Here is a 20603-nt window from a genome sequence, read left to right as displayed (position 1 = left end):
TTTTAGAATATGTTATCATGTTCTCTATTTCCTCCCCAACTGCCTGTTTCTTCTCCACTAGCAGTAACTAGAAAGACACTCAGCTGACAGGTTCTGGAAGACTGTCTTCCTTGGCCCTTTGTTTCTTCTTTTTCAGTCCTTTCCCAGTTGACATCCAGATTCATTTGCAGCAGCTGGTTTTATGAACTAGCTCTGTCTTTTTGAAAATTTCCCTGTATCCAAATTAAAAAAAAAAAAAAAAAAGATCCAGAGACATACAAGGTACCACTAAAATGTTTATTTACTGTTTATTTCCCCATCCCAAGAATTGTAAATAATAAAGCATTTATTGCAGATTAAATTTTACATAATTTTTTTCCAAAGGTCCTTTCTCACTTTGGGTAGAGCCTACAATTATTTCTGAAGAGACACACTGTCCAGCTTCAAACGAGGCTGTCCAGGAAAAGCTTTCCAACCCTGCAGGATTGCTTGGCAGTGCTTTCTGCTGGTGAAAGAGTAAACCTTTTCACTCTTTTTTTTCCACTTGTTGTGTAAGGCCTCCAAACCCAATGCCTGTGGGGCCAAAATTTTTGGCATAGCAAACTGTGAATGAAAAAGGGATGAGGGGGAGAAGAGTATATTAGTTAACATCATTATTTCAGGTCCTGTCTGGGCACAGTCCTTTTACCTGTTTGAGACAAACTTTTGATAAACTTATGCATGAATTAAGGTGTAAATAAGCTACACTTATATCTGCTAATAAAAAGCTTATGCCTTTTTGCACTTTGTATTAACAGACATATTCTTATTGGAATTGGTGCAATCTGTCTCTGATTGCCTGCCTATCCTTGAGCCTTGCCTCCACTTCCTGCTTTAAACTCCAGGTGCACAGAACTACTTGCAGTCCCTGGACTATACCATGATATCCAGGCTTAAGTACCTCTACTTCCTGTTTCTGGAATGCCCCTTCCCAAATTCACATTCACCCTTCAGTCCCCAAAAAAAGAATGTCTTCCGAGAAGACTTCCCCATTACCCCAAACTGATTGCTTTTCTCTCTGTAGCCTACTACACTATGAAGATTTTAGGTGACTAAGATTTAGGGGACTATGGCCTATAAATGTTGAAGACCCTCTGTCTCCTACTACCGAGAGAAAGCAACTCTCTGTCAGATGGCAAGTTAGTTCCCAGCCTGCCTCATTGTGGGGAAAGCTTTGGTAACCTAAGGTCTTGGTTAACAATGCCCTTGATCCCCTTTCCATCGCTCCCCCCACTCTACTCCACCAAACACACTTGGAGATGATTAAGACACCATTGTTCAGTGACGGTGTATCACTAGAGACCTTGGAGAGGCTCTGAGATTGAACACACATTGTCTTGGCCCTAGTGCATTTCATCATAGTGTCAGGAAAAGCTGAGCCACACTGTCCCCTGCCCAAGACCAAGGGTTATGGAGGAAGCTAAGGACAGAGCTGCAGAGACTAGGAGGAAAGCTAGTTCTATCCCTGTGATCACTAAGTGACATGCAACATCAGAAACAAATGTCAGGAGGGAGGTGGGAGAGAGAGAGAGAGGAAAGAGAAGGAATAATGATGAAAGAAAGGAAAGAGGGAGGCTTTTAGGAAAGAAGAAGAAAGAGATGTTTTGATAAACTCAAGTGAGACCAGACCGAGTTTCTTCCCCAGTCATCCTTATCTGTCACTCAGGTAGACAGAGGGTGTTTGTAGAACAAACTGAAACTGTCCAGGCCTGAGGCCTCTTCTAAGACCTGACACAATTTTCTCTTCTTTCCCTCTGCCTACAGGCACAAGCTGCCCTGAACCACTAAGCTTCTGCAAGCCTCTGCTCCAGTGGAGAGGACCAGAGATGAATGTTTTACTCTCCATTCTGAGAGCCCAAAACCTGAACAGACTGAGCTTCACTACTCCTGGCAGACACAGGCAGGCCTCTAGGCATGAACACAGACAGTTCCCTCCCAAGGGCCCTTAGGAAGACAAGTCTAAAGTAAGTCTCCAGAACCACTCACCTTTGCAATAAAGTTCCCCATCTTTGTCAGTGACATTTGTAGACTCTAGACTCTTCCCACAGATGGCACAGCGGAAACAGGTCTTGTGCCAAGGCTGAGGGGCACAGGAGGGTTGCATATCAGGAAGGTGGACAGTATATTTTATTTCAAGTCCCCTGGTCAGCAGCATACAAAGGAGTGCCCTTTCCATTGCTGAGTAAAGCCCCAGGATAATCTTTCCAGAGGTTTGAAAAAATGAGATGCAGTGGTCTTAGCTAACAGTTCTCAGAACCCAGTAAATGGATTTGTCATGGTGATATGCATGTATTCCTTAAGCATAGAGTGTTGCTCTAAGGCGAAAAGATCTGAGGAACAAACTGGATAAGAAAGGAGTTGGGCTTGGGGCAGTGTGTAATGTTTTTATTTAATATAAAGTTAGAGAAGAAAAAGAGTGAAGAAATGGGCAGTTGTTGGGTCGTTCATTCTTTCTTTCAACTCTGTGATGCCAGTGGCAGAGAGCTGCGATCTGCATATTGCTCCTGTACCGGGCATCACCCTTAGGTCCTCATATGTCTGCAAAGGGCTGCTCTTTGTGTGGAGACAGCCCTTATGTTTGAAGCCAGACCTCTCTCCACGACCCTTCTTCCCTGCATTTAGTATTAACAAGAATTTTTTCTTAGGTCCACCTCGTTTAGTGAATAACCTGGCTTTGGGCCTGAAACTGGAGCTTGTAGAACAGTGCACATTGCTGCCTTGGATATTTGATGACTTTCCTGAGAGCTAGGATGTTTGTAAGTGAGGACACTTTTCACTAATGTGAGGCAGTGGATGTGTGCTGGCAGCAACAGGTTGAGGTGGCAGTGACAGGTTCCCAGGGCTGACACCTTTTGGAAGGATTGTGAGCACTTATGGGCAGGGGACTTGTGTGCCTTGTATCCCTAGAGCTTTTAGCTGGGTGCCTTCCCCCTAGTAGGATAACTCTTGTTGCAGCAAACGACACAAGTTCTAGCTTTCCAAGGGCACTGTCAGTTGACAGTCACAGCCCAGGAAAGTGGGCAAGATTGCATAGCATCTAAAGAGGTTCTGGGATCTAAGGAGTGAAGAGTCTGGTCCCCACCTTCCCACAGTTTCCACTTTGTCTCTCATTTCCCCCAACTGATGTGATGGAGATGAACAAATCCCACGTGGCTTACACAGAAGGCCTTACCTTGCCACCTCCCATGACCTTCTCAGCAGCATAGACTGACTTTCCACATCGAGGGCACTTCTCTGACTCCCCAAACTTTGCAGCAAACTTGGAAGGATTGCTGGTAGTTGCTGAGCGTGCTGGCTTTGGGGACCTAGTGAAAATAGATAAATGAAATGTAAGCATCCCGTGGTACACAACATGTGCTATGTGATCTAGAGTTAATTACCTCTCTTCTCTGAGCCTCTGTCTCCTCATCTGGAAAGTGGCACCTTACTCATAGAGTTGTTGAGAGGGTTAAATGAAGTGATGTGTAAAAGCACTGAGAACAGTGCCTGCCTGGAGTATATGGGCTAATAACTGTTAACTGTAACAGGTTTAAATCCATCCTTTCTGTTGTAAAGCACTTAGCAAGTGTTCCATGTGTGTTTGTGTGTGCTATTATGTTGATATTATTATAGTGATTATGTGTAACAGATTATTACTGTGCTTGTTTAGGTTTTTCTCTATATTCCAGAAATCCACCAGTCTGCTATCTACCTGAGTTGTGACAATTCAAGGTCAAGGATTCAGGTGTAGCACAGTGGCAGAGTGCTTGCCTGGCATGCGTGAGGCCTTGGGTCAGTCCCCAGTACCACAAAAGAAAAAGGAAAAGGAAAGAAAATTTTAAGTCAAATGGGGTCTTGACCATTGGTGCTAATTTCTACAGACAACATCCAGTGGACTAATGAGGCATTCCTTACCACCATTCATGCTGTAGGCCTGCATTCACAGGTTACCTGTCCCCATGAGGACAGTGTCCAAATTAGAGGCACAATAATAGACCCTTGTGTTTTGCTTCTGTTTTGGGTTTGTTTGTTTGTTTGTTTTTAATATTTTAGTGGTCCCTTGTACATATGTCACTTGAGCCTCACCATAGCCCTCTAAAAAGGCAGGGTTGGATGCAGGAGAGCAAGGATCAGAGTGAGAACTGCCAGGCAATTCCTAACTGGTGGGGCTGGGATGACCCCAGGTTTTTGGATTCTTGTCATTCTTCAGGCAGCATTACAAGAAAGCCCTAATGTCAAAAAGCGAGCTTTAGATAACCCATGGCAGAGAATGCTGTTAGTTTCATCTTCTCTAAGAAGAGTCTCCAGTTGGGATAGAGTAATAACAGAAATTAGCAAAAAAGTTCTCTCCTTGGGGTAAGTAATCCTGCATTCCTGCACTTTTCTAGGCTCTTTGGGGTGTTACTTTCTTTGGAAAGGACCAACAGCTCCTCAGATGACCTAACTGCTCTCTGGGGGAGCCTTCCAGAGAACATTTCCTCTTTGGGCTGGTTCTTTTTGGACACTCCCCCTCCCTTCCCACCACAGAACTGAACCCAGATACCAGTTGACTGGACAGTAACTACTGGTCCAGTTAGACCATCAGACTATCCTCAGTTCTGGGCTGGGGTGTCAGTTGATCATTAAGAAAGTGGACCCAGAGGAGCAGACTTTTGATGAAGGTGGCCACTGTGATATACCACTTCCTTAGACTGACTTGGGGAAAAATTGGGCAATGTATGGATAACAGGCAGCCAGGCAGACCCATAGTCATAATAGATTGTTTATTTCTGAAAGGCTTAGCCCATCTCTGTAGACCCCTCACTCTGCAATGACATTAGTCATCTTCCACCTGAAGGAAAGAAATCTTTCAGTGACAAGCACACAGAGAATGGCCATCACTTCCCTGCCATATTTATGTGATTTACACAGAAGCTCTCAAAGGGAAAGAAAAGAGACTCCATGCAGTTTTGCAAAGGTCAAACAATCGAACATCTGTACATTCTGGTTTTTCTCTTGACATGCAAACCAAAAACCATGGTGTAAAAGTAATTGCCCTTTAGAAAGGCAGATAATTTAAAGAGAGTCTTTGGAGCGATGACATATTGTTAGAACTTGGTCAGACTGAGTATTCCTATTGTTAGCAAGTCAACAATAGAGTCCATTCTCCCTCTTCCAGAAAACGTTGCTATGGGAACGGAATGAACCGTCCTGGTAATTGGAGACTCTAAGGGGCAGGATGAAACTGGGCAGTAACTCACTGTTGGAACTGCAGGCCGAGGTGCTCGCCCGTGTCAGTGCTGAGACAGCCAGCGCCTTGTCCATAACCAATTCCTTTGGGGCCATACCTGCGCCCATAGCAGACCTTACAATAGATCTCTGACTCATGAGCTGCTACCGTGGTGCTGTCCAGAGCCTTCCTGCAGGCCACTGTCAAAAAAGAAAGGGTCAGGGGCCTGGAGTTGAGATCCTTCTCCCCGTTCCTGCACCCCCAAGGCCAAGAACACAACTTTGATACCTGACCAGAGCAACTATCCTAAGCCATAGACTCCATCCAAGAGGGTCCTAATTTCACAGATGAGGAAATTAGTGGTGCACAGAAAAGGGAAGTGACGTGGAAATAGGCAGAGGCCAGTGTTGGAGGCAGGTGTGTGGTCTTAGACCCACTAAGGAAATGTTCCAGTATAAGAAATCATGCCAGATGCTATCAGGGAGTGGGTGAGCTTGTGGGGGTGGAGGAAGTTTGGAGCAGAAGAGGAACTTATTTTTCCCTAATCATATAGGAATCAGGACTGAGCAGTTTCTGTACTTATCAAGGCCTTTGAAAGGCACTGTGAGATTCAAGGAGACAGTCAACATTGAGATCAATTTAGCTCCAATTCTAGAAGCAAGGGAGCGGCAGAAGAAGCAGACCTGGCCCACAGACCCCTTAGGCTTCCATTGGCTCAAGTCCATTGGTCACTGTACATTACCTCATATGAAGTATTCCCAAATACAAGGCCACCAGTCCCCTTTATTCCAAGGAGATTTATAGAAAGATTTTTTTTTTTTCATCAAGACAAATACTTCTAGGGCTGGAGTTATGGCTTAGTGGTGGAGCACTTGCCTAGCATGTGTAAGGCACTGGGTTTGATACTTAGCAACACAAAAAATAAATAAAAGTATTGTGTCCATCTACAAATAAAATTTAAAAGAAAAAGAAAAATGCTTCTAAAGATTTAAATGAAAATGTCAAATATCTTATTTAGTTTACTATTATGCACCAATAATATATTGATTTGGAAATGTCACTTTTTTTCTAATCTCACAAATTCAGGAAAGGAATGTATCCAGTTCTTCTATGCATCTTCCTTATAGACAGAGTCACTTTGGGGGCAGCTGCCCTAATGTCCCTAAGAAGCTCACCTTCACTTCTGTCTGCTTCCTTTGCAAGGCAATCCTGTTTTTGTACCTAACTAGGAGCTGTCACCTGGAAATTGTATCTCACAAAGGCCTATTAGCTTAACATTCTGCCAATTTTAAAATAAATGAAGGATTTCCACAACTTAACAATTTTCTGTATTGCTCTGCAACAATGATCCTTAAAGTGCTTATAATAGGAAGGTCATATCCCCAGTAATGATAAATTTATTTGCCTTTTTTAAACCATTTCCATTGAGTCATCTCTATGATCAATCCAGTGTGGCATGAGGTTGTTTCAGGCTAACATGCCTGCCTTCCTCAGGAGCTAGTTTGTTATTTAAAAAGTAATTGAATGCAGGCTGAATCTGTGAGGTAGAATTAGACAGTCAGGCATATGGGAGTTCATCCCACTATTCTGTTGATATTGTATAGGTTAAAATTTCTCGATTTAAAAAAAAATAGTTTTTAAGTATATAAGGCTTTGAATACAAGGCAGTCTTTTTATGAAGAATAATTTGTGGGAGAGAAAATGCTATTTATTGGGGCATAAAAGATGTCTCTGCCTTTCTTGCTGTCAGTTACCACCCTCCACAGCAACTTCTCACATTTGCTGATATTTTAGATACTGAAATCCTAGAAGGTAAGGCTGTTTTTTACCTTACTATCTCCAGAACATAGCTGAGGGCCTGGGACAGAGTTAATACTGTATATGTATTTTGAATAAGTCAAGGAATGAATGCATGTGTATGAAGGTCAGCAACTTATCTACAATTACACAACAGTAAATTGCAGAACCATAGCTGACCTCAAATCCTTTGACTTCTGGTGCAGTGCTCCTTCCCAACCGATACCCTGTGTGACCTGGCTGCTTATGTAGTGGCTTCGTGGCATCCAACTAGCTTTTACACAGACAGAAGAGAGTTGTACTGTCCAGAATCATAGCCACTAGCCACATGGTATGCCATAAACAAAAGATGCATACCTGATTTCAAACAGTGCAAACACAGAAAGATTATAAAACACCCCATCAGTAGCTCATATGATTGTAACTATGGTATTCTAGATATATTGGTTAAATGAAATGTTTCAAAATTAATTTACCTTTTTTGTGTACTTTCAAAAAAATTGTTACTAAAACATTTATGTATTATTTACATTATATTTTCTTTTGGACAGTGCTGATAGAAGATGAGTTTGGAGACTAATTATGGAACTTTATCTAGAAGTCAGGGGAACACTGGCCAGGGAGCAAGATAAGGTAGACTTTGCCTCCCTGAATTCTATTTTCAGCAACTGGAGGTTTGCCGGTGTACAGGTAGATCTTATGAGGGTAAAATAGAAAAGTGTGCCCTTCTCTGGGGCCCTTTTGATCTTCGCTACTGAAACTTCAACTGCTCAGATACCTATTCCACCTATGAATTCTAAAGAAGCATTAAAGGGTTAAAAGGGATGTACCAGCAGATGTGCAAATCCATCCTACCATGGCTCCATTGAATAGGGCATCTTCTTGCTACCTGGGAAAGATAAGATACCCCTGCCACTGATAGCTTCCTGATTATTTTTTGTTCTCACCCAGACATAATCGAAGGAGAATAAAAGGTTAGAAAGCTGGATTTCCAGAACAAGAACCCCAGTTTACTTCTCTTAACAAACTATACAGTAAAGATAACAATCTCCATTCTATAGATGGGGGAAATGCAGGCTCATGATGGTGAAATGACTTGCCCACAGTTGCACAGGTAATATATGGTGAAACCCAGGCTCAAACCTTAGTCTTTTCTTACTTCAGTTCCAGTGTTCTTTCCAAAATTCCTCACTCCCACCCTTTTTTAGTAACACTAGCCATTTTTACCCAGAGGATTATGGAATGAACTCTCTTGATAATGTGTGAATTCTGGATAATTGTAATAATGAATAATAATGATGAATCTGAGGAATGTGTAAGAGAAATTAAAAATAATTAACATCATTAAAACCCAAAGTATCAATCAGTAATTCCTCTAACCCAATCACAAAAAGTGCCTCCCCTTTTTCTTACTTGGTAATTATATTTGCTGTGGGAGGTTAAGTGTTCATGTAACTTATACTATTTCTGGCAATTTGAGATTGGAATATCTCTCTGCCCTAACAGATGGTGCCTATTCCTTGAAGTTCTGTTTGAAACTGTAAGGATACCCTGTGCCACTGGGCTGAGGTATGGGGGTGAGGTAGAGATCAGGGAGAGGTAGGAAGCGGGCCTGCCAAATACCCAGCAGAGCTTTCCCTTAAAACAGACCTACAAGAGGAAAGCAGAGAAGTGACCAATTCAGAGCTTTGGTCGTTTTCTCCCAGAACAGGACTAGCTGCTAGGAAACTGCAGTGCATGTGACTGGGGCTTACAGATGGGAAATGACTTGTCCAAAGTCAGGAGAATTTGACTGTGAACCTCAGGGTCTCCAGTTACCCCTGGTTTTGACATTTGGCATCTATGCTAAGCAGGTGATGATAAAGATTCCCTTCATGAAGTCACTGGTTCCCAGGCCCTGAATTTACAGAAATGGCATGTGTTTTCTCCTGCCTTACGTAGGTTCTGTCTTAGGAAAATCTAGTCACAGTTGGCTTCAGTGACAGCTGGCTGGGGGAAGAGGGATGAGGGGAGCAGGGCAGGGGGAACAAAACAGAAAGCCAGATCCACCCTGGCTTTAGATAAGTGCTGACTTCCTTTCTCTGCCAAGTTACATTTTGTGAATGTCATGCCTGGGTCAAGGTTTTCTCCATAGAGAGCAGAGGCAGGCCAGCTTGTCCTGTCTGTTAGCTCCAGGAAAATGACCTCTGAACTGGGAGCATGGTTGGAGAGAGGGTGCTGGGTACTCAGGAGAACACTGTTCCTTCTAGGGGGACCCATGTGTTATATTTCTCACAAGCTCCCAGGCCAGGCTCCTCCCTCCATGCTGATCTCACAGTGAGAACATTGACCTACAGTACCACTGATTCAGGGAGAACTTTGAAATGCCCTCTGGATGCAGGGGGCCCTCCCATGGTGTCCATCCAACTCACTGCAATGGAAACAGGTCTTGTGGAAACTCCTTCCATTGCACTGGATTTCTTCAGCATGGTAGACAGTCTTTTCACAGGCTCCGCATTTTGCTCCTCCACCCCAGTTTGGCATCTTGAAGACTCTCTCTGACCAGGGTCAAGTCTAAGAGGATATAAAGCAAAAACTCTTAATTTAGGTGGCCCTGAGAGCGAACCAATCCCTAGTAGTGCAGCAATCTGAAGACAAGGATCCGGTCCCATTTTTTTGGTGGTTCATTCATTCAATAAGCAAATAGGTAGTATGTGGGAGTCATTGAATAAGCTCAGACACCCAGTTGGCTCTGAGTGGTCACTTTACAACTTTGAGACTTGTTTCCTCTTCTTTTAAATTTCAGTTGCATCTTTTCCTAAGTATTTCATGTGTTCCTGGAAGGGATGGATGCTAATTTTTATTATATAAAATTATGTACAAATATAAATACCATTTTTCTATATAAGGTTTTTTAAAAATTATTCCATCAGGAGAGAAAGTTACCTATGAAAATAGTATTATTTTCTTGTCTAGCTCAGTCCTTACCCTGTCATGCCGGCAGTACTGGGGGTTTAAACCCATGAACACACTTAACACTAGCTACATCCCCAGTCCTTTTTATTTTATTTATTTATTTATTTCAATTTTGGGACTGTCTCTCGCTAAGCTGCCCAGACTGACCTCAACTGGCAATCCTCCTGCTTCAGCTTCCCAATGCCTGGGAATATAGGCATGCACCATCACACAGCATTTAGCTCAGAGTTCCGTTCATTACCTTGAATCTTGCTAAAATGTAGATTCTAGTTTGATGTGTCTGGGGACAAGCAAAGTTGATGCTGCTAATGTGAACTACCCTTTGGGTAACAAGGTCTTACTTAACTTATTTTGCTGATAAAAATACATCTTTTATTCATATTTATTCATTTATGCTCCCCTTTTTAAGAATATCATTTCTCAGACAAAACACATTAGCCTTCTACTAGGTCAGTGGTCTGGAACCTACCTTGTGTTTTCAGGTCCCCCTGGCTGTTTATAAATGGAAGAATTATAAAGCTTCTCTTTACCTCCTCCCACCTGCACAGTGAAGGCAGCCATACTTTTCCCTGTTGCTTCCCAGTGTTGTTTAGAGACCAAATGACACCATACACAGGAAGGGACCTGACAGAATTTGTGGCACTTGACAGGAACCTGACAATGATACTGACATGCCCCCTGCACTCTTGAAGCACATTCTGCTGCAAGAAACTGCTTATAACCACAGCCAAGGCTGTCCTTGTCTTCTCTCCAGAGGATTATGTTTAAGAGACATTAACCAAAGAAGAGGATTTTAAAGAATAATTTTCATATGCCGTATCTTTAAGTATGACTCCAAGTTTTCAGTTCCTTCACAGCAGATCTAAAATGTTCAGTAAAATTTTTGAAATCCTGCCAGTCACCCAGAGGGCTGAATTTTTACTGGGATTCTTTGGTTTCTAAGAAGGCAGGTGTGTCATCTTGTCATTGTCACTAAGCACTATCAGGTCATTCCAAGTGACTGTTCTGACCTTCGCTTTCCCTTCTGGGAATCCAGTCACCTTCTTATAATAGTTGGTGATTAACACTAAGCCCTCCTGGGTCAACTGCTCAGGATTGTATCTCACAGTCTCCTAACAAAGACAGATTTTCCTAAGAAACAGAAAGTAAATAGCAAACAGACCACTGAACCCAACACTAGGACTGAAGGGAATGTTCCTGTCTAAATATGCTCTTGAAGAGTTTTTCCTGCTCAGAAAAAAAGAATGTGGGGTTTACTGGGAACATCCTATCCTTCCTCTGATAGAACCAGGATTTTAAGTTTAGTTAGTAAAATTTTAGAAAATAATGTCAAAAATGGGAAACATTTAGTGTTCCTATATCTTTAGAGCAGATTGTTCAGTATAAGAGAAAGAGTAATGGATTTTGAATGGAAAGTCTTGGAATCAAGCCTGCCTACCTACCTGCCTGCCTTCCTTCCTTCTCCATACATATGCTACCTGCCTATAATGTGTCAAGCTCCTTACTAGGTCTTGAGTGGCAGATCAAGAAGGTGAAGAACTTATAAAAATGAGTAGTTTGCCGGGCATGGTAGCACATGTTTGTAAACCCAGCTACTTAGGAGACTGAGGCAAGAGGATCACACTTTCAAGACTCTCCTGGGCAACTTAGTGAGACCCTGTCTCAAAATAAAACTTTTTAAAAGGGCTGGGTATATATCTCAGTGGTAGAGCACTTGTCTAGCATGTGCAGTAACGTGGGTTTAATCCCCTGTATGGAAAGAAAGAAAAGAAGGAAAGAAAGGGTAATTTGTGTCCTGGGGCATTGAAAAGCTCACATTCTAGCTCTCCAAGATAGGCAGGAACCATTTTACTTTGGACCAGAGAAGAGTCTTGTGAGAAGTACTGTGGAAATTCAAATGGCAGTGATGTTTGGAAGATCACAGAAGAGATCACATTCAAATAGGGTTTTTCATGTTGAGTGGGAGTTCAGCAGATAGAGAAAAGGGGAAAGAAATTTCAGGCAAAGAAAAAAAATTAAACAAAGACTTAAAATCTTAATATACTTATAAGAGCCTAAACTGTTTACTTTAGACTCCATTTAAACATAGACTTTCAGGCGTGGAATGGATTTTTAAGATTGTCTCACCCCCTCATTTATAACCAAGGTATGTCATAAAAATAAAGTATTTTCTTAGGTAATTTATTTTTCCAGTTGCCTCCTCTCAAGAAAGATAATATGCGTTCTCAAAAAGAACAGAAGCACACAATTTTGTTCATTCATGTTCATTTTGATCCTGAGTTTCAATATAATATAAAATAGAGGAGAAAGTTAATATATGTCATCCAGGAACATGACAGTAACACTTGTAAAATTAAGGATATAGAAATTTTCATCGAAAACAATTCTAGGTCAAATTTCTTGTTCCATGTCTTCAGAGATTTCATTGGTATATCCTGCAAGTTAATGGGAGACAGATTTGTCTCTTGGGAGATATATATATATTTTTTTTTCAGCAACTGCCTAGGCATACTTCTCAAAATGAGGATAAGATTACAGATAATACCTTCTTCACAAGCTAATGTGTCTTTGCAAAACTTGTTTTTAAGTGATCATAAATATCTGACATACACACATCAGAACTGGAAAACCAAAATAGAAATCTCGAAGTATTCTATTAACAGATGCTATTAACAGTTTCATTTCTAAATATGGGAACATAGCAATGCAAGCTAAACACAGAAAATGTTACAGATTTCTTCTTCTAGTGTTCACAGGCCAAAAGTCATAGGATGTTTTAAAGAGTCCTGAATTCAAAGATGTAGATTCTAATCATGACCTCCTGACCTTGAACTTGAGTAGAAAATGTGGATAATATTATTTCTTGTACAGTATTGTTGTGAAGATCATGGAAAGAGGATGAAATCAAAATCAGTGTTGAGAGGTTGTAACAGCAAGGCACCTTTACCCACTTTATTTCAGGTATTCAAATAGCGCCAATGTGCTAATTAAGTCCCAATGATTTGAAAGCACATTTTGGTCCTGGCTTATGAACATAACCTTTTCATCTTCCACATTGCTTTAGAATTCCTGTGTCTCAACACTCTCCTAGTCAGGCTTGGAATGTAAACTTATCCTGGCAAGGTGCCAAGAGATGGCCCATTTGTTTACCAGTGTTGCCTGGAACTTGTGAGGGTCATTGAAGGTGGGACACCAAATATAGGTCTGCCCGTCACTCAGCCCCATTTGTCACCCGCGTCACAATCTCCATCACACCACCTGGCACTACCCTTGGGGCCCACCCTGAGATGGCTGTTTGGTCACAGACAAACCATGGGTCAGGACTGAAATGAGGCAGTTTGAAATTTATGAGGATGACAGAGTAGGGTCCTTATGTCAGCTTGATACAGGCTGGGCGCAGTCTTGGATACTCAGAGCCCACTGTCTTGTGTAAACTTCTTAACTGATAATGTAGTGGAAAAGAGTGTCCTGGGAATGCACAACAGTGGGTGGGAGGGACAGGTGTAGGCCAGAGTTCTGTGCCTTCTTACCTCTTTAAAGCTGTGTGATCTGGGAAAACTTCAACCTCTGTGAACTGGAGCAGTTTTTAAAAATTTTTGTCCTTGCCATCACTATTGTTGGGAGAATTACTTCAGTTCAACTACTGTCAAATCACATTGTAAACTGTACTCTATTATAAAATGTAAGAGTTAATACATTCTGCTACAATGTTAAGTTGTCATGTATTGACCTGATTTTTTTTTTTTGATACCAGGGACTGAACCCAGGAGTGTTTAACCCCTGAACCATATCCCTAGCCCTTCTTTTAGTTTTTTTTAAATTTTGAGACAGGGTCTTGCTAAATTGCTTTGGGCCTCACTAAGTTGCTGAGGCTGGCTTTGCACTTGAGCTCCTCCTGCCTCAGTCTCCCAAGTTGCTGGGATTATAGGTGTGTGTGATTGCGCCTAGCTCAATCTGAATTTTTCAAAGAATAACCAAGCTGTGTATCTTGGGCACATTCTTCCTAATCCAACTCCCCTCCTTCCCTCTTCCAACTATGGAATTGAAAGGTGATATCTTAGGGCAAAAGTGGGTATGGTACATAAAATGCCACTTAGTGATTCAGTTTCTTCTTGTAAGGGTCCTTTGAAGAATCTGGGAAAGAACCTTAGACCAAGATTTTGAGCAGAGACCTCAAGTGACAGTGCCACAATGTGTTCATCTCAGCATTGGTTCATTTGGTCACCCTACCAACTCCACACAGTGTGTTTGATTGCCTACACTGGCTGAGATAAATAAAGATCTTGGATCATAGGAATGCATATCTGGAATCTAGGAGATAATCATAATCATTACTAACATGCCCACATTATTGAAGCTAACAGGTCTGGATCACAGCCCTTAGACCAGACACTGAGCTGCCATGTACTGCTGAAACATGAACTTCTCAGAGAGAGTAAATGGGGTCTGAGGGAAATTATTTCACATGATTGGGATGTATCACAAGGCTAGGTTGGAGTTCAGATCTCTTGGAGCCAAAGAGTCAATAGTAACATTAGCTACTATTTATTGTTTACTACTCATAGGTTGCTTCACATATATTATCTTTAGTACTTATAACAGCCTTATACAACCAATTATTAAAAAAATATTTTTAGCTATAGATGGACACAATATTTTTATTTTATTTTATTTTTTTATGTGGTGCTGAGAATCAAACCCAGTGCCTTGCACATGCTAGGTGAGTTCTCTACCACTGAGCTACAACCCCAGCCCCAACACAGCAAATTTTGTTATCCCCATTTTGCAACTAACACTGAGCTGTAATTCAAACCCCAGTTTAGTCTGGTTCTCTGTCCAAGCTTCTGCTTAAAACAAACTGGAAAGGGGAAAGAGCTGGTACCTCCATTAACCAAACTTCCAGTTGATTGGAATTGAGTCCTGACAGATCCATCCTCTCCCTATGGGACACAGAACACTCATGGGAGGAGTAGCAGAGAGTTTGATTCAGTAAAGTAAAGGACTTTCTAAGAGTCATTGCTGTTCAAACATGGAAAGGGCTTCTTTGGGACTGGGGAGGCCTTTCTAGCTTTTGATTTTCAGCTCTTTAGGTGATAGATGTCCAAGTGGCCACGATGCAGTGAAGCCCCTTCAAGGGTCCTTGACAGCCCTGAGACAGATTTAAGAATCTGAACAGTGAATGAAGTCTCTCCCTGTAGAAATGCTACCCAGTGTTGTCTACTTTCAAATGCTGCCTCTTAATTCAGGTAAGAAAAATGTCATAGTGTCATGTTGGACCTTGGGTAAGTCACTCAAATTCTTGAGCCCTATCCTCATGCATGTACACGGGATGAGAAAGCTTGTCTGGGAAGACCATTTTCAGATTGAATAAGATAATAATAACTAAGATACTCCATATAAATTCTTAATATACAACAAGTATTTGATAATTTTAGTCACTTTCATTATTACTACTGTTCATAGTGGCATTATCATTTGATCTCCAGTTTTCAAACCTATATTCATAAAGCAAACAAATATCTCTCTGCTTCTTTTCTATGGCCTTTCCAGTACAGACCATGAACTAACTGTGTCTCAGCCTCCAGAGTGCACCACACACATGTGGCCAGGCCAGAGGTGAGGTGGCCTCCTCAGGGTGGAGCAGGTTACCTGGTACCATTGGTTGCAAGTCAGGCAAGGTTCTAAGTCTCTGCCCCAGACAACCCCTGCCTCTCTTTGGCAGCTGTGGTTGAGCTCACCTTACTGGTGATCTGCGATTTGAAAGGAAGCAGTGTGCCTATCTCACACAATGGCCCTGTGGCCCTGGAGTAGGACACTCAAGGTCAGTGGCTTCCTCCTAAGCTTCTGAACCCAGATACATGTATCAAGTCTCCCAGCATTGGCACTTTCACAAAGCCTGGGAAGCACAAGTTGCTTATTCCCGGCATGGAAATAACCCAGAATGTAACATTTAAAACAGGCAAGGTAGTCAGACCCTCAAACCCAGGTAGCAACACATGGTTATATTACACCTTTTCTGAAATTATCTCCATGTCATGGCCCACTTTTACTCCCAGAAACTCCCTCTTTATTCTAACTTGACCTTGATACTTTATTTTTAAAGATCACATTGTATCCTATTTTATATCCTGACTTTGTAGACATGTGACCCTGTACAATTACTATGCTTTGAATTTAGTTTCTTCCTTGGAAGAATGACTTTTTTTCAGGACTTTGCATGATAGTTAAATAAGTTAATACTTGTTCTGAGAGTGCCTGGGGCAATTAACCAACCATCAAATCACTATCAGCCCTTGTCCAGGATGAGGTCCACAAGGAGGCTCAGAAATAGCATCCATCCTTCCTGACCCTTGAGAATATTGCTGTCTCCCTTTCTGCTTTCCTTCCCTGGAATATATATGCACATTTTACACATTTGCAGACATCACATCTCTCTTTGGTCATGAATTCAATATCCTATTCTCAGACATCTGAGCAACACTCTTGTAATTAGAAGGCTGCCCACCTAGTTGTGCTTCTTATGTGTTATATCCATAGGCCTGTGTCCTTCATCTTATAAACCAATTAATCATCTTCCAACGCCTGATCAGTTTGTTGCCCACTCTGACCCCTGGACTTTTATCTTCTCCCTTGTACTAAGCAGGAAATCCTCCACACCCCATCAGGCATAGCCCTGGACCTTTTCTAAAAGGTATAGTTTAATTAAATGTTGCAAAGTACTTTTCTATACTTTATCTAATTCTATTCTCACAAATTCCATAGAGCTAGATAGCCTTACCTTCATTTTGCTGTTCAAACAATGGAAATTGGGAAGCTAAATGATATTCAGAGTTAGAATTTGAATTTGACTCTATGATGGTGCTCTTTGTTCTAGTCTCTTCTCAAGGTTCCTGTGATTTCCAAATTTATTTTCGACCTAGAGTCTGTCTCCACTTCTGAGAGGATTTTGGTTATTTGCCTGTTGAATACTGTTGTTGCTCAGCAGTCCTCCTCCTTCCCTACCCTTTCTCTTACCCGGTGTCCTCCCATCTCTGGTGGATGGCTTGTGTGTCAACTTATAGAATACTTCTGTCCAGGCCCTGGGGGACAAGCACCAAACCCTGGGTCAGCTGTACCTCCTACCTAACAGCAAGGACTTATTTCCACTAACCACAGATGACTGAGTTGTTCAGAAAGGAACCAAAGTCACATAGCCAAATCAGAAAAATCTCCCACATTTTCTGGGTCATAAAGCAGTTTCACACACATTGGATGTACCCAATCCCAAAGTAACCCGAGGGTCCCAGCGCCCCCATTTCCCTTCCTCCTTGCTGTTCTTGCCCACCCTTCCCTGTGTATTGCTGCCTCTACCTGCCCCAACCTTGAAACAGGAGATGGTCAATACCCGCTTATTAAATTGCTTTCAATTGTATTGCCGCTAGACAAGCTTTCGTGACTGTCACCGACTCCTCCTTCTTGGAGGAGTCTCTGCCCTGGCTCAGAGAAGGAGCAGAAATTAGAAGCAACAGATTTGATCTTTCAGCTGCGTTTCCACTTAGGTCATTAGTTCAAACCACTTCTCAATCACAGTTACTCCTGTCACTTACCAAATATTAAAAAGAAATCCCGGACTGAAACCTAGAGGAGACACTGGGAATCACCCCTTGCCCCAGCTGGGAATTATCCCATTAAATAAGAGCTTTTAATGGATTTTCAACATAACAATGCCTTTTTGGGAATCAGTTTTTATTAATTTTAAATGATTAAAAGTAAGCCTAATGTCTTTGGGATATAAAATCTATTCTAAACCAACAAATCCGAAATCTCATTCATTCACTCATGCCTTTCGAATAGCAGAATTCCATGTACTTTGAGCATGGGAAGTTGGTCTTCTATGACGCTGCATCTATTAAAACTGCCTTGTAATTCTAGAGTTCAGAAAAATGTCACCACATTCATATCAATCCTTGAAAAGGAAAAGACCAAGACCATGGGTGAGACCTTCCTTAGAGACTGTCATCCACTAGTTATATGCTGATTTGGGACTAGACTGCAGGTCTGTTGACTTTTGGTCCAGCAAACTCTATTTCCTTCTACTTTCCTGCCACTCCAACTAAGACAATAGGAAAAATTCCTCAATGAAAGTGTTTTTAGAAAAAAATAATTCCTTACTCATTTTTCTATGTGGTTCCCTTACACACCCTTTGTGTTTGTGTGTGTGTGTAGTGGTGCTGAGGATTGAACCCAGGGCCTTTGGCATACTAGGCGAATGCTCTATCACTGAGCTACACCTCCAGCCCCTGAACCAAATATTAATCATGCTTCTCAAATTTTTAACAGTTGTATACGTTGAGCGTCCCTGTAAACAGAGTCCCAACCACCCACCCAGCCAGTCCACCCCCAGATCAAATGCTGACTTCACTTACCTGCTCTTGGGGTCTCTGTCAGTTCAACTGAGTGAGGAGGGCTCTCACCCTCTTTAAATATATGGAGGCTGTCACCAACTTGGCCTGGGGAGGGAAGAGCAGGAGGGAGGCCGAGGGGAGAGGATGAATGAGACATGAGTAACACAACTGCTATCAGAGGCTGAAAATAGCTTGTGACCACAGCCCTGAGTTTTGTTCCCCCAACGCCAGCTGGGAGACTCTTGGAGAACAATATCACTTAGGGTCTGTTTCAATTGCCGGTTGCCTATGGCACCAAGGGATCAATTTGTGGAATGTTTAATTTCTGATCAAGTGATTAGAATGGGAAGAGCAAAGAATTTTTATCTAAAGCCATTTCTCTAGGCCCCCACACCACCACAGACTGTCCTGGAAATGGACACAAAGTACCTGCAAATGACTCATGAGCCTTGTCTGGGAGTCCTCTGGAATTCTGAGACACAGGTCACTGTACTCGTGAGGAGAACTCAGAGCTAAAAATAAGAGTAATGGGGGTCTGAAGCGACACTTAGCTAATCCCTTCAAGGAAGCGTGGTGGGGAAAGTCAGCTGATCATTAGAGGCCTGTCACTCTGTCTAATGAAGAAAAGTTCTCTCAAGTTTTGAGTTACTTTGTTCTTTTTAAGAATTTGGTCCAGCAGTGCATCACTTTTATTATCAAAACATTGTATTTATGACAAGTTAGAGATAGACCCACATTTTCTTTGGAGGTTGAATTTCTCTTTGGGATGCACAATTTGGCTTTGATTGAGCATCATGGATCCACATGAATCATAGTAGCTGACATGAAGGTCAGGGACCAATTCTTCATGTTATGGATGGAGAAACCGAGGCACCTAACCCAAAGCATGGCAGGGTCTAGATTGGAATTCAGGTCATTTGTTCCTCAACACTTTTCACTCATGTTGACTTAGATGTTGAGATTGAGTATAGTTCGACCCAAACAGGATGTTTCTGAAATGTAGCTCTTCCAATCATCCTAACTCTCCAGTTACCTCTCCACAAAGCAATTGGTTGAGTTATGGAAGATTTCACTGTCAAGAGGGATTTCACAAAGATGGTCATGGCATTCTTCATATGAGCCATCCTTGGTCAGTGTTTTCATGGAACAGCACATTCATGTTAGAAATTAGGCAATGATAAATGCCCTGAAAAGTTAAGGTTAGAAAGGGTCAAGATCAAGGGGTCAGTGGTGTTATTTTCTTCTGCTAGGCTTATTGTCTCCCTTTGTCTTTATGTGGTTTTCACTCTGTGTGTCCATGTCCTAATCAGTCTCTTGCTAAATTGTTGAGGCTGGCATCAAATTTTCAATCATCCTACCTCAGCCTCCTCCTGAACAGCTAGGATTACAGGTGTGGGTCACTGTGCCTAACTCCTAATCTCTTCTTATAAGGACACCAGTCATATAGGATCAGGGCCCACCCATCTGATTTCATTTTACCTTGATTACTTTTTTGAAGACCTTTTTTTCCAAATATGGTATCATATTCTGAGGTCCTGGGGGTTTGGACTTAAACATGTGAATTTGAGGAAGACCCAATTCAGTCTTAATTTTGCCTTCCATTTGAATGTTAGTATGGCTAAATTTATGAGTCTTCCTTGGTATTTATCCAAAGAACTCAAATCAGCATACTGTAGTGATACAGCTACATCAATATTTATAGCAGTGCAATTCACAATAGCCAGGATATGGAACCATCCCAGGTACCCATCAATAGATGAATGGATTAAGAAAATGTATATAGATACAATGGAGATTTACTCAGTCATAAAGAAGAATGAAATTATGGCATTTACCATTAAATGGCTAGAACCAGAGAACATTATGCTAAGTGAAATAAAACAGAATCAGAAAATCAAAGGTCAAATGTTCTTTCTTATATGAGTAAGTTAGAACAAATAAAGGGGGTAAGGATGGGGGTTAGATATAAAGACGGAAGATCAGTAGAGTAGAAGAAGGAGATTGAGGGGGAGGGAAAAGGGAGGAAATGCAGAATTAATTGACAAAATTACACTATGTACATGTATAAATATACCAGAGTGAGTTCCACTTTTATGCATATCTATATAGCACCAATTAAAAATAAAGAGGGACTGGGGTTACAGCTTAGTAGTAGAGTGCTTGCCTAGCATGTGTGAGGCACTGGGTTTGATTCTCAGCACCATAAATAAATAAATGAATAAAAGTCTATCAATATCTAAAAAAATATTTTAAATAAATAA

The 20603-nt window shown here is 41.6% G+C and overlaps 1 protein-coding gene across 1 annotated transcript; it reads right to left on the bottom strand.

Annotated features, from left to right (window-relative positions):
- Positions 1-255: 255 nt before the first annotated feature.
- On the bottom strand, positions 256-18457 carry Csrp3 (cysteine and glycine rich protein 3). The gene is made up of 6 exons (XM_047519161.1): positions 18364-18457; positions 9415-9556; positions 5238-5406; positions 3191-3323; positions 2005-2098; positions 256-582 (listed from the first exon to the last, which is right to left on the bottom strand). The coding sequence occupies exons 2-6, from the start codon at positions 9524-9526 to the stop codon at positions 506-508; spliced, it is 585 nt and encodes a 194-aa protein (XP_047375117.1). The 5' UTR covers positions 9527-9556; positions 18364-18457; the 3' UTR covers positions 256-505.
- Between the last annotated feature and the right edge of the window lie 2146 nt (positions 18458-20603).

The sequence above is a fragment of the Sciurus carolinensis genome, chromosome 11, assembly GCF_902686445.1.
Source record: "Sciurus carolinensis chromosome 11, mSciCar1.2, whole genome shotgun sequence".
In the NCBI taxonomy this organism is placed as follows: Eukaryota; Metazoa; Chordata; class Mammalia; order Rodentia; family Sciuridae; genus Sciurus; species Sciurus carolinensis.
The sequence above is the reverse complement of the archived record's forward strand: the minus strand, read 5'-3'. Positions and strand labels throughout refer to the sequence as shown.